Raw genomic sequence first — 15,172 nt, forward strand, 5'->3', positions numbered from 1 at the left:
ATTTATTCTTCAAATGTATATGCACAAATTACACAGCATCTTGAACAGTAACAATTAAACCTGAATTTTTAATCAACTTAATCGTCAGATTATTCCGAGGAACTACAGAGAACTAATTTTAAGTCCTGAAGGACATACGTTTACTTTTAAAATTACTATGAAAATTATTCCCTGAGAACTTGAGCATGAGAAAATAGAATATGCTGCCACAGAAGTAAAAGGCCAACAACCTGTTTTTAAAGCATCCCTGGGTTTGATCTGATTTAGATCTAAGCATATAAAACAAACATTAAAAACTTTTCTAGACTAAAGAATATCATTTTTATTATTTATAATATTAAAATCAGAAGAAGGGATTTAATTTTAAAGACATCCTGTATATTTAGTTGAAAATTTTTTTTAATTAGCCAATTATTTCAGCTAGGTCAGTACAACAAATACTTGTATAACTTTACATCTGAAAATAATTACTTTAGATATTTCATCAATAAATCCACTTTTCAATAGTGTACTTTAAAAGGTCAATTTGTAAAAACTTTTCTATTTTAGCTAAGTAACTACGATAAATTTAAATTCTGTACAGCTTACCTTTAAGATTTCAGATAATTTTCAATTCTGCTCTCCAATAAACCCAGTTTTCAATATTCTATAGTGTTAGTATTCTTTAAAAGGTAAATATGTATCCTGGTTAGACAATTATTTTTAGTTATTACAGAAAGATAATTGCTGAAAACCTATTCATCAGCACTGGCAAGGAGAGGGAGGTAAAATATAGCCGCGTACTGGTATTAAACTTTAAGACTTCTCTTTAAAGAACACATTACATTGATGCTAACATCAGTAAGTGATTTAATTAATATAAAGTATAAGACCTTCCATTTAAACATCACATTAAAACAAACCTTTTATAGATGTTTTTGCCCCAACATAAGGAAACTTTTATGATTCAATTTAAAAACTGGGTTCACTAAGGTAAATGCCCTTATAGTCTTAAAAAATAATGACTTTCCAACACTTTATGTGAAATCTTATGCAGAATTCCAACATATAAAAACACATGAAAAGCAAAGCACAGCTCTGGCTGCTGCACGGGTAGGATCCAGATTACCCTCCCCAGGTCTCCCCTAGGCAGACCTGAAGCATCTCTGTGGAATGCCAAAAAACCAATCTTCTAAGCCCCTGTGACAAATAAATTATGAAACATCTGTTACCAAATAAAACGAGAAGATTCTCACAGGTAGCAATTCTTATAATCCATTAAAATTTCTTGAAAATAGAGTTTGAACAAGTCAGAGAATATTCATACCATACCCTTGTCTTAAAAAATCATTTTACATTAAAATACAAAAAGTATAAAATCAAGTAGCAAAAAACAATTATGTAAACCAAATAAATTTCCCAAACTTATCTGATCATGGAGATCTTTTTAGGAGAATATCTACTACACCTCATTATATCAGAATTTCTCAAAAAAGTTGGAAACACTGCCATAAGGATGTTAACTGAGATTACTATATGGGACCAAATAGAACAGAATATATTTCTTTTAAAACTTGCACTACACTTCACAACAAATGATCTTGCCCTATTTTCCAGTGATACATTCTTTCACAACCTTTAGGTGGAAAGTAAATTTGTTATTGAGATCATAAAGGTAGATTACATAAGAATGAAATGAACTTTTTCATTTTTTTTAAAGTAGCCAAACTTTCATAGATTTTTATCACCCATTTTTATTTTTTCTTATTTATTTATTCCCTCCCAACATACGCTAGGGATGTAGATCAACAGATAGAAGGGGGTGGTTAAAGAGAAATAAATGTAGATCAGGTTGAACATAACCATGGCTCTCCAAAGTCCTAAAAATAACTGTACATTCCACAAATTGGAAACTACTTTTTTTTCAAATTTTCTCTGCAACTGCAAAGTTCTGTAACAATATTTGGTTCCTTATTCTTTTATAAGCTAAAAAAATCTAGGTTAAGATTTCAAGGTACATTTTTCATATGTCTTTTTATAAGCAAAACAACAAAGCAGTTTCATTCCAGAATGTTCTCTCTGAAGAAACTGGTTAATAATGAAAGTTTTTTTTTTTAATTTATTTCTAGTAGCGACATTTTTATTAACAAACAGAAAGAGATGCAGAATTGGTATACAGAGACTAAGAAATACCGTTCTTTTGGTCAATGTTTAAATATAAATTATTCCTATATACAAAAATCACAAGATTATTTGTGAAAAATTCAAACACAGAAGAACCTCAAAAGCGACCAGTTATTTGATTTGATGAAATGCTCCATGCCTACAATATATAAGCAAGTGTGTTTATAATATCTTTAATTCTATTTCCTATGCTACCAGATTACATACCAGGTTATATTAAAACTCTAATTATACTAACCAAAAATTTCAGGCACAAACTAGTCTTCTCCCACAAACTTCTAGCTAATTAAACCTTATAATGTGCTTTAGCTATGAAGATATGGCAGCAGCATTAAAAGATTAAATTCAACAGTCAAAAAAAAAATCTAACTACAATATATACAAATGTTCATCTTCATATCCCTGTATTTCATAATCTAGTTTCAGCCATCTCCAATTTCCAAAGAACCCTCTTGTGCCAAAAGCCTGCAGCTGCTATTCACTATTATGTAGGCACACTGGGTTAATTCATGTTAGGGTTCGCCTCATTCAACTAAAATACCTACTTTAAAAAATCAATTAATACTAACGTAAGTTTAATTTCCTAAATATGTGACTGTCACACTTACCTGATTTGTCTGGCTACTCAAGTATGGCTCAAAATCATCATCATTTACAGCATCTTTTTGATGAATCGAACCGTTTTGTACTGAAACTAAAAAATATGTTTGTATTAGATGTACTGTAATTATCTTTATGAAACTCACAAAATAACCTAATATTTTCAATATTTTTCAAATCAAATCGGAAACTTATCCTGCGTTCTTTGTTCTTTTCATTTAAAAACCCCCTTTAGGATTAACTTAATTTTGGATATAAATATTTATGTGCCACCAAAAACTTACAAATCTTGTATATATAGGCCCAAGATTACATAAATACAAAGTATATATACACTTCTCATTACTAAAAACATAACGTAAATATCCCAATTTCAACACTGTAGTAAGCAGTTAAATTAAAATGTTGGAAGGGTTTGCTAATGCTATGTTCGAATCTAAAATAACCACTTTAAGCAGTGTTATTGACAAGATAGATTTCTGAACGTTCTCTACCTTTGTTAAATCACTTTACTACTCAGTCCAATAAAGGTAAATAAGTAACCTTGTTTGGTAACCGACGTTAAAATAAATATCTTAAGTGTCTCCAGTCAAAGAAAGTGGCTAAAATTCACTTGAAGCAATATCACAATAAATAAATATTATCATAAAAAATCTAAATAAAAAGGGCCTTTACTCTAAACAAAAAACCATGAAGACTTTCACAAGAAAGTATAAATAAAACTAAGACACTAAAGATAACCATGATTACTCTTGCAACATACGAGAAAACCAGTCAGAGTGATTTATAATGCCATATTTGTTCAGAGATCACTTCCATAAATGCTCTATATCAAGCTGTTGTTCTGGACACTGTCTCAGTGCCTCTGAGCACAGACTCAAGGTAAAAAGATCCTGGGTTTGAATCCCAAGTCCAACACAGAGAAGTTGGGGGAATCTCTAGTTAGTAACTTAGCCTGTCTAACTCTGACTACTTCTCTATTCAAGGAGGTTATTAATAGTACCTACCTCATCTCATCTGAGTATTCAATGACAGTATTTAATAATCTTGGATATTATTATCACATAAAATATTACAAGATCCAAACAGGACTAAAAATTACTTTAGGACCACATAAACAAGCTTATGACTAATCGACTAATCTCTTGGAAACAAAAAAAAGCCCCTCAATACCTGAAGATTTGTTGCTTAAAAATACAGTATTTTTAAATACAATACTTAAATATAAAATATTATAAATTAAGGTTAGGAGCAATGGATTTACGTTGTGTGTTCTTCTATAATACCATAACATCTTTATTTTCCCTAATCATTCCAATGAGTTCAGAGACATAAATGAAATATACAAGTTGACAGAGTCATGGGAGCAAAAATAGGTAAAATCCCTTAGTTCTTTGCCACCCACTGAGTAGCAATGATCACTCAAAAAAATACTACTCTGTGAAGTCTTCAAAGTAGACCTCTCATGATTCTACACTGCCCCTCAGAGACTACAAAAGAAACCTCAAGGTCACCGTGATCCTGGCTCCACTGAGGTGGCTTAACTGCATTTGATAAGGAATGCATCAATGCCAGAGTTGAGCTAAATGTGCTCCCCAGAATTTAAATATGTAACAGCCACTAGAAACAAAATTAAAGCGGAGGGTACCTTAGGTTATTTCAGGTGGGCTAATCATTTCAGCCCAAGAGATTCTAACATATCTGTTCTCCTTTACCACTCCTCTATCAAGGATAGTTATGCCTGGTCTATTACCTCCTGAAAAAGAATTCTTCATTACGTGCCTAGACTGGTACATATTTGTCACTGTTACGTACGTGTTTAACAGTATCTGAAACAGCTACCCATCTCAAAATTACAACTATTATCTCTTGTATTCATTAGATTATCATAAGTTTAGTCCACACTGCTAAAACAGTAAAAAAGTACCTACTTAAAATTTATCCAAATATATATTATACTGATCTTCTTACTCATCTGCTCTGTTCTATCTTTTCTTCTAATTCTAAGAGGCTGAGACTAAGAAAATAATCTCATACACTAAGTAAATAGTCTATAGTCATTTATAATGACGCATTAAAATGTCTAAGTCCTAAAAGATCATTCAAGGACTATGGCAATCTAAGGAAAAAGTATTTTATTTTGTTTTAAGTATTTCACGCATACTGATAAGCAATTTGCATCAAATTAGAATCTGAATAAGAAGCTAGCCCTAGAGTTTCAGAAGCATACCTTTCTTAAAGAAATTCAATTGTCTTAAAGACTTCAGGTTTTGAACATTACTTAATGACAATCTAATGTCTTGGAGACTGAAAGCCATTAAATAGTAATGAAATCCAAGCTAGTCCCATAGTCTGTACAAGTTCTTCAGGGAAAAAAGAACAGATGACTTACATGATTCTTCGCCTGTTTCCTCTGCTCTATGAAGCAGAGTCAAATCAAGATAGAACATGGGCCTTAGGAGCCAGGTGATTCTTTGCTCTGGTCCTGACTACATCAAGTTAGGAAAGTCAACAGATCTGTGCATCATGTTTTCCCACCTACAAAAACAGCGACAATACCATATACCCTCTATCTCCTTATAGGAATGTTTTGAGGATTAATAAAATGAAGCCTAAAATAACAGTAAAGTGCTTTGCAGTCATTTCCCGAGGGGTTAGGGGTAGGGTGGAGAGAGGATACAAAAGATATTGCCAAAATACAAGGCATTTTCCACTACTTTTCCGAAACACTAAAAGATAGCCAAATTCAGCCTAATTCTTTTAAATTGCAGTACCAAACAATGACTATGTCCCTCTGTTGGGAGGGGCAGGTGAGGAGAGGAGGGAAAAGATAAATTCCTTTCCATATATTTGCCTATTTATAAACTTAAGGGATAGGAGGAAGCAGGCAGCAAGGCCTGAGGCTACTAGAAGCATGGGATCTGACACTTTTATCTGTGGTGCCTGCAGGGAAAGGAATGGTACTTTTATTCCAGCAAGCAAAAATTCCACTTGTTAAATAAATAAAAGTGATATGAAGTCAGTTTTAAATTATGGGCCAATAGGTACATAACTATCCTTAAATTTCTACTATCCTTCAGTACTACCCTGGCCAAGGATAAAAGAGTTCTAATATTTAACATAGGGACAATCTATTAAAAAGAATTCAAACTTATAAACAAGTAAACCTAGAAGTATACTACAAAAGCATTTTTGCCTTACAAAGAGATTGATATAGAATTCCTTTTAAATTTTTGCTCCTTTAGTGTATTTAAGGACATACAGAAAAATACTTAGTAGAAAATCAAAGACACTGAAGCCAGGTGTTGGGCTAATGCTGTCAACTGAAGACTATTAAGAAAGGAAATACACAGTCCCTGAAATCATATTAAGTCAACTAAAAAGGATTATGCTTTCAGAATTCTGGTAATTCCTCAGGGACATGCATTTTTCATGAGGTTGATAAGTTCTGAATTCAAGTTTAATACTCATATTCTTAGAACACTGGGACTGTAGTTCAAGAAAAATAACTGCTTTCTGCTTCATAAAAGTAAACAGAAAAATTATAAAACAATTTTACTAGCTTGAAAACCAAGTCAACTAAGGCAGAGTAGTTTTTCTTAAACACACATATAGCTACTTGTATCAGTTCACTAGAACTGCTGCCTTTTCCTTGTAATTCTCAGAGGCATAAAAATACAAGTAATGTGTATGTGTATTTGTACACTTGTAGTATCTACCAATTTAAAGCAGCTTAAATGATTACCAATACTTTTAGGCCAACAGAATTTTTCCCTCCTGCCAGGTCTTAGGCAATAGTCTTCCTGCACCTTAACAATAAATAGATGAGGTGAGGCAGCAATTATCATGGCTACTGGAGCAATGGACTATTTCAACTACAACCCTCGTAACATACAATAGGATTTATGGCTAGAATTGTTACTTTTATTTTACAGAGAGAGGGGAAATTCTGACGGAAAGGTACAATGTGTTCAAGCTCACTTGGCAAGTCAGCAGTATGAGAACACAGGTCTCCTAGGAATCCTAGTCCATTGTTCTATCCATGGATGAAATTATGAACTGAAGAGTATGGGAGAAAGCAAGAAAAATTTCTTGGAATAAACAACTATCCAAATATTTGTATGTGTGTCTAAATACATCTAACAGAGGTGATACAAACGGATTAAAAAAATTTTACTAACCAGTAAATATTTATTTGTAGTTGATACACAATTTTGTTTATAGAAAATTTATATCTCTGATAGCAAAGATGTCATGAGGACATACCTAAGTGAAATAACTGTCATAAATCAAACTTACAGTAATACAGTAATGGCTTACAATGCTGTAGATGCTCTATTTTGTTTTGTCAAACAAGTTAAGTACTTCATAGAACTTGCACTTACCTTAAAGCAGGTAACACAAAACACTTAGCATTTCAAATAGCCTTGCAAAGTGCCACCTCCCCACAGATCTAGGATAAAATAATTTATGCTAGGCAATAATGACCACAGATTGCACATATGTCCAAGTCTATATACTTCCTAATGGGCAGACTAACAAAAAAAGAAATTAATGGATCATTCTTTTTAGATTTACAAATAAATTTTTTAAAACTCACTTAAAATAAATCAACAATATCAAACTCTGAGCTTTGTGCTTACACCACAGAAAATAATTCTAAAATTAAATTCTAAAATTGCTGTTTATATACATCTTTAATCAAAATAAAGCAATGAATTTGTTACCTAATACAGTGCCATATAACTAGTATGTAAAAATTCTCAAAAATATTGTACTACAACTCAAAAGAAAATTAAGCTGTGCATACAGAACCCATTCCTTTCAAATGTGCAATAGCTAATAAAAACCCTAAGAACGTAAGGAGCACCAATAAAAGATATTAAACTTTACATCTAAAAGGCGACTGTAGATCTTACTTTGTAGGTAATACTTCACTACAGAAATAAGAAACACGAAGCATAATTCTATTTAGTCTAATTTCAAGCCCTATTACAAAATGTAATAAATACATAGTTCACTGTAATGTTATTTAATTGGCACCGTCCCAAGAAAGCAGTTATTGTTCTACCCTTACTAATGTCACATGATTAATGTCATGTTTCAGTCAGCTGACTGTATGGTTCCATATTAATAAACACAAATCACACTAATTTTTAAAAATGCTTGACTTTCAGCAGTACTTTTTTTTTTCTTTTAGCTAAAGAGTAAATCATATAATCCTGGAAGGAACCTCACAAATTATTTCCTTCCCAATCCTTTCTAAAGTACCATATTGAGTCAAACCTTGCAAGACTACAGAGCAAGATGACATGCCTGTTCCGTCCTGATCTCTAACTGGCTACTGCCTCAATGGGACCGACTTCAACGGAACCAGTGACTAACGGTACAATTTCCACTACTGGAACACAAAATTCTATGTGGGCTGTGCGTTCCAACGTAAACCACACAGGAAGAAAATGTCCACTTATCTACATACACTGGGAGAATCTGTGGCAGAAGTCACATAATACAGACTGTAAAATTAAAGAAATGTCACTACATTCATAACAATACCTCCTTAAGTGAAATACAAGCTAATAAAACGGTTTCTCGTATCACTTTGGTTTCTATAAAGACCTACCAAGGACCTACCAAACTTTCGGACAGCATTTGGCTGCCTTAGCCGAGACGAACTGTTTCTCTAATCCTACATTTCAAAAAAACAAAAACAAAACAAAACAAAAACAAAATATCAAAACCAAAAAGGCCTTCATATAGTTTAAAAGTAACATCAAACCAACAATGAGAAATAAAGGTAAAAAAATATCCAAACTCACCTTTATTTCCTTGCCCTTTAGGTCTCTGTGTAGCAAGATGAAAGATGTGGTAATAAGGAAAAATTAAAAAAAAAAAAAAAGGAAGAGAGGAAAAGCGTGTTAATCAGAGACGTTATCCGAGACAAGTTATTTTAAACAATCCGCGTAGGAGTGAAACCCACCACATCCTCCATCGCCACCGACCGCCCACCCATGCCGGGGCTTAGCCCTCCGACCCGCCACTCGGAAGCCGTCTCCCAGCGCTCGCCCGGGGTCAGCCCCACTTCTGCCGCCCTCAGGACGCGTCCGAAGGCCCCGGAGCGCAGTCCTGCCTCCACCCTCCGCGGCCCCCGCGGCCGCCCGCCTGGACCGCAGGCTCCGCGGCCCGGGCGCACGCCCCGGCTCGGGCGGCGGGACCGCAACCAGTCGTGCCCGGGGCACCGTTACGAGCCCGGCGGCGGCGGCGACGGGGAGGAGCCGGAGCCCCACGCGAGGGTGGAGCTCCGGGGCTCGGGCCTTCGCTGAGCCTGCGGCCTCTGCTCCCTCACCTGATCCACGCTAGTGGCTGACATTCTTCACCGCAACCCGAGAGCTGCTGCTGCTACCGCCGCCGCCGCCGCCGCCGCCGCCGCCGCCTGGGCCTCTCCCCGTGCACTCACAGCAGTTGGCTGCCGCCCTCGGCCGAGAGACTCTTCCAGCCGCCGCCGCTCGCTAAGAAGCCAGAAAGAGGGCCTCGCGCTCGGGAGTCGGTGGAAGGCGCCCGTCTCTTCCGCTTGCACACTCTCCTCCCCTCTCTCTCTCTCCGCTTCTCGGGTCCACAATGGCGGACAGGCTCCCTAGTCTCACTTCCGCTCTGAGCCTCCCTGACCTTCCGCTCTCCACTCTGACGTCCGCGCTCACCTCGCTCTTCCTCCCCCACCCTCCCGCCACAGGCCTTGGCTCCGCCTCCGCACCCTCACGTGATCTGAGACGGGCCCGCGCGGCCGACCCCTCGGCGCATGCGCCGCGTACGGAGCGCGGTTGTGCGGCTGCGAGCGCCGGCTTTCTGGGACGACTCGGTGCCTTTCTTCTGTCGCGCTCGGAGGTTGTAGGGCGCGCGTCGGGAGGCGGCGGCAGCAGCAGCGGGGAGCTGGGCAGGAGCCGGAATCTTTTTTCATTCTGGGCGGGAAGTGGGCGTGGGCGGCAGACGGGCGCTGCCCGGGATTGTAGAGCCCGGCCGGCGGCGCCCTCCCGGCGGCGGAGTGAACGTTGGTGGATAGGAACGCCGCGGCCGCCCCTAGGTGATCGAGCCGGGGCGGCCAGGCCTCCACCGCGGCCGCCCGAGGCCGTCCAAGGCCACGTGGGCGGCGGGATGAGTCGGAGGCCCTCGGTACGGAGTTGCTGGGCGAACCGCGAGCCAGCACGTGCAGCGAAAGTGGCTGGGTTGAGGCTCTGGGCGCCGACACTTAAAAGCACATAGGAGGTGCCCCGGCAAGTGTTTGTTCTCTCCAAACCCCAGGAGCATGGTAGGAATAACTCACATTAACCGTCACCTCTGAAGTCAGACTTTACCCTCCCCTGACGTGGATTTTGATGAATGAATAAAGTTACCTTGGGAAAGGTAAGCACAGTTGCAGGACGTTTTTTCAGTCCTAAAAGGACAGAAGTTTAAAGGTTCAAGAGAAACTGGTAAAGTTACTTTTCTGCAAATTGGCAAAACCATAGGAGCTGATTTACAACATTTTGAATGGTTGGTTGAAACAATGTCTTTGCAATAAAGGCAAATATTTAGACTCAATGTAAAGAAATTACTTAAATGGCCAAATCCTTACTTTACTTAAAAGCCATCGGATAAGTGATAGTTTATAAAATATAAAATTGCTAAGTTATAGGATTGACTTTGTGTTTAACAATGCAACAATATTTTAGAAGCAATGAAGAGAAGTGAATCTTATCTCGAGAGTCCAGTGTTTCATATACATCACCAAGAGGCATTTTGCAGGTCTGCTTAGCTCCCCAGTCTCTCCCATTTTGCCACAAGTCCCAAGTGGGACTCTGCCTGATTCTCAGCTCAGGCTGAATGCTTTTGCAATTTCCCAAGACCGCCCTGCTCCACCCTACCCCACCCTTCCAATTGCTGCTCTTAATCTCTCCAGTCTGTCCATCCTCCCTCCTTACAGACCTTAGCCTGAAAGAGTTTGCTACTACAGTACCTGTTATGAGTGGGGAAACAAACGGAGGGTATACAAGAGGAAACATGTGAAATCTTACAGGCTTTGCCTTCCAACCTTAATTATCTTAGTTAAAAAGCATGGCTTTGGGATCCAAACCAATCTGAGTTTGAATTACAGCTGGGCTAGATACATTAGTTGTATAACCTTGGGAAAGTCACTGAACCTTTCTAAGCCTTAGTTTCCCCATGAGTAAAATAAGGTCAGATATGGATAATTCCTGGCAGAGCTTAAGCCCTCAAGCAGTGGCTATACGGGGCTAATTTCTGGCTCCTTTGCTAAAGAATTCCCAGAATGGTGGTAATAGCTTACATTTATTCATCACTACATGTCAGGCACTGTAATAATCATTAAAATCCTCAGTGCATCGTTGGGCATTAAGTGCTGTTGACAAAAATTGACACACAATGAGGTTAAGAAAAGTGCCTGAAATAACACAGCTGATCACTGTGAGAGCCAGGATTGGAACACAGGCAGTTTGGCTCCAGAGCTTGTACTGTAGCCACCATATAATGCTGCCTAATGACATGTTCTCGTGAGTTTCTGTTCTCTTTCTGTTCCCCAACAAACTCCTTCCTTCCATATTATCCTAACTAGCCCGGAGGTCTGAAGTTGCAGAATGCAGCACTACCTACCATGAGATGTGGCCCATTTAATATTAAATATGTTTTAAGTACCTGTGGGAACTATCTCAGATCCTCCCCACTGCCTCCAGAAGTGTGCAGACTCTAGCTGTAGAGTCTAGATTCTAGACAGTGCTTCACTCTTGCACAGGGCCGCAGGCACCTCAGCCTCCTAGTGAATACCCGCTCTGGTCACAGCTTGGAAAGGAGAGGGCAGGCTGGAGTTCAGCCCCCTTTCACTCCTCAGCCACCTTGCTGCCTTTATCCAGTGAGCTTCCACTCTGCACAGGGGCAATCGTGGGCCCTGCACTTCTGCATGACTCTTTGTATCCGTTCCAGTTAGGTTCAGCTGCAGGTGATAGCAAGTCCAAGATAAGGGGAACTTAAGACAGGTCAGTTTTTCTTTCATACAAAAGAGGTTTGGAGGGGCTTCCCTGGTGGCGCAGTGGTTAAGAATCCGCCTGCCAATGCAGGGGACATGGGTTCAATCCCTGGTCTGGGAAGATCCCACATGCCACGGAGCGACTAAGCTCGTGTGCCACAACTACTGAGCCTGCGCTCTAGAGCCCACGAGCCACAACTACTGATCCCGCGTGCTGCAACTACCGAAGCCCGCACGCCTAGAGCCCATGCTCCACAACAAGAGAAGCCACTGCAATGAGAAGCCTGCGCACCGCAACAAAGAGTAGCCCCCGCTCACCACAACTAGAGAAACCCTGCGTGCAGCAACGAAGACCCAACGCAGCCAAAAATAAATAAAATAAATAAATTTAAAAAAAAATTGGTCTGGAGGTAGTCAGTCCAGGGCTTGGGCTGCTGTCACAGAGTCAGGTATTGGGCTTCTTACGGCCTGTTTTGCCACCATCCTCGTGATAACACTTCCACCTGGGGTCCAAGATGACTGTTCAACTTCCAGCCATCATAGTCATTCCTACCAGCAGAAAGCAAGGTGAAGAAAGGCACCTTTCTCCCCTTTAAGGACATTTTGTAGAAATTGCACTTCTGCCTGTCTCCTAACTAGGGCACAGTCTTACGAAAATACCAACTTAAGGAAACTTGGAGGATATATTTTGATGTATTCTGGTTGGCCATGTGCTCAGTTAAAAATCAAAGTTTACTATTAAGGAAGAAGGTGACAGTGGATAGTGAGAGACAAATTATAATAAACTGTGTGCATAGTAATTACCCAGATTCACTTCCTTACCTAGCAGCATTTAAACTTCTCTTTGAATTTTTGCCAATATTTAAGACAATTTCTAAGGCTTTTTGTTATCATTAAGTAACATAGTATAAGTGAACCAAGCATGGAAAATTCAATGTGAGGGTTGATTGATGCATTTTTAGAAGGAAGGAATCCTTAAATATCATGCTTAAGGTAAATCTAAGAGCTGAGCAGAACAGTGAATAAACCCCTCCTCCCACCAAAAAGAAAAGTAAACCTGCTTTGAAAGAGAAAAGTCAACAACTTTTTTTCATTCTTGTGTATACTACAGAGAAATTTACAATGACAGGAAGAAACAGAAAACATCAAGTAGCCCTAAGGTTTCCGTAAACCGGTGTTTTCCAGAGCGTTTCCCTAGTAACAGCATCTCTGGGGAACTTAATACAAATGCAAATGCTCAGGACCCACTGCATTTACCAAATCAGAAACTGGGTGGGGAACTTCTTTATTTTGAAATCATTGTAGATTAACAGAAATGTTGCAAAGATAGTACAGAGAATTCCTTTGTATCCTTCACCCAGCTTTCCCTAACGTTCACAAATTACTTAACCAGGTATATTTAGCAAAACTAGGAAATCGACATTGTTGCAGTACTATTACCTTCAGACTATCGGGATTTCCAGTTTTTTCACTAACGTTCTTTTTCTTTGTCTCCCCCAGTTTTTGAGTTTCTTCGTCTTTTCTTGTCTCATGGCCTTGACACTTTTGAAGAGTACTGGGCAGATATTTTTAGAACGAACCTCAAATTGAGTTTTTCTGATGTTTCCTTCCTCACAACTAGGTGGGGCTCGTGGATTTAGGGGAACAATACCAAAGGTGAGATGCCTTTCTTATCACATCATAACAGGGGGCATGTGACATCGATATGACTTACCACCGATCATGTTAATCTTGGTCATTTGGTTAAAGGGATGTCTGCCAGGTTTTCCACTTTCCATATTATAGTCTTGGGAGGTGAGTCAGGAAATCCAGCCCACACGCAAGGAGAAGGGGATTAAAGCTCCACCTCCTGGAGTATTTAGAATTCTTGTGCAGGGAAGGTTTGTCCTTTCTTCCATATTTATTTATATCACTATGGACTCATGGATATTTATTCTTTGGGTTATAATTCAGTACTGTCGTAATTTATTTAGTTGCTCAGATTGTTCCAAGCTTTGGCCACTGGGAGATCAGATTGATTTTTGCCATACCCCTGTTCTTTTTTTTTTTTTCCCCCAAGCACTTCACTTTGGAGCACAACAACTATTTGATTCATTCTAATGTTTACTACAGGGACATTTACAATGACAAGGAAAAGGCAACAGAAAACATCAAGTAGCCCTAAGGTCTCCCTAAAGCATCTCAAAGTATGGTCCTGGGATAACAGCATCATTGCTACCTGGGAGTTTGTTAGAAATGCAAATTCCGCAGGGCTCCACCCCATAGTTACAAAATCAGAAACTCTGGGCTTGGGTCCCAACAAGCTATATTTTATCAAGCTCAACAGGTGATTCTGAGGCACACTAAAGTTTTAGAACCACTGCACCTAAGTTTCCCCAAAGATCCAGGTCAAAAACCTACTCAAAGAACCCATAAATTCTGTTACTAGCCTTGGTGAAAGAGTTTCTGAAAAACTTCTGGTTATTTGCATTAAAAATAAAGCAGACAAGGTATGGACAGATATTTCACCAAAGAGGATATACAGATGGCAAATGAGCATGTGCAAAGATGTTCGATGTCTTTTGCCATTAGAGAAACGCAAATTAAAATCACAGTGACGCATCACTACACACCTATCAGAATGACTAAAATGAAGTGACAGAATGCTTGCAAGGTTGTAAAGAAACTGCATCACCCTTACACCACCGGTGGGACTCATGGAAAACAGTTTGTTTCCTATAAAAGTAAGTACGCAACCACCAATGATAGTTGGATTCTTGAGCACTTACCCCAAAGAAATGAAAACTTGTGGTTGGCTATGTAATGGCTTTGCCGTGAGGCCCACATCCTAATCCGTAGAATTTGTGAGTATGGTACCTTATATGGCAAAAGGATCTTTGCAGTTGTGATTAAGTTAACGATCTTGACATGGAGAGATTATTTTGGATGGTTCAAGTGGGCCCAATATAATCAGAAGGGCCTTTATAAGAGGGAGGCAGAAGGGCCAAAGTCAGAAGATCTTGTGATGTTTTAAGCAACACTTGGTATGCCGCCATGAGCCAAGAAACGCCAGCCAACTCTGGAAAGAAAAGGCAGGGATCATATTCGCCCCTAGAATTTCCAGAAGGAACTCAGACTTTTTTTTTTTTTTTTTGGCCATACCACATGGCATGAGGAACTTCCTTGACCAGGGATCAAACCCTTGTCCCCTGCATTGGAAGCTCCAAGTCTTAACCACTAGACCACCAGGGAAGCCTGGAACTCAGGCTTCTGATCTCCACAGCAGCACGATAGTAAATTTGAGGTTTTTAAATTAGGTGTGTGGTAATATATTACAGCCACAATAGGAAAGTAATGCACTTTTGTGGCACAAAAACCTGTACGCACATTTTTATAGCAGCTTTATTCATAATAGCC

At 39.2% G+C, this 15,172-nt stretch overlaps 1 protein-coding gene across 4 annotated transcripts in view; it reads right to left on the reverse strand.

The window, feature by feature from the left end:
* YTHDF3 (YTH N6-methyladenosine RNA binding protein F3) overlaps positions 1–9,419 on the reverse strand; it is a 33,559-nt gene extending 24,140 nt beyond the window's left edge. The window contains exons 1-4 of one of the 4 annotated variants that reach the window (XM_082675044.1): positions 9,110–9,419; positions 8,583–8,607; positions 5,156–5,301; positions 2,772–2,857 (exon numbers count right to left, since the gene is read on the reverse strand). In XM_082675044.1, the coding sequence (XP_082531170.1) occupies positions 2,772–2,857; positions 5,156–5,213 (144 nt within the window). In that variant the 5' untranslated portion in view covers positions 5,214–5,301; positions 8,583–8,607; positions 9,110–9,419. Of the gene's footprint in view, positions 1–2,771; positions 2,858–5,155; positions 5,302–7,148; positions 7,217–8,397; positions 8,453–8,582; positions 8,608–8,743; positions 8,821–9,109 lie in introns of those variants that run through there. The other 3 variants (XM_082675046.1, XM_082675045.1, XM_082675047.1) reach the window with 3 other exon arrangements.
* Between the last annotated feature and the right edge of the window lie 5,753 nt (positions 9,420–15,172).

The sequence above is a fragment of the Grampus griseus genome, assembly GCF_964374135.1.
Source record: "Grampus griseus genome assembly, chromosome: 17".
Lineage (NCBI taxonomy): Eukaryota > Metazoa > Chordata > Mammalia > Artiodactyla > Delphinidae > Grampus > Grampus griseus.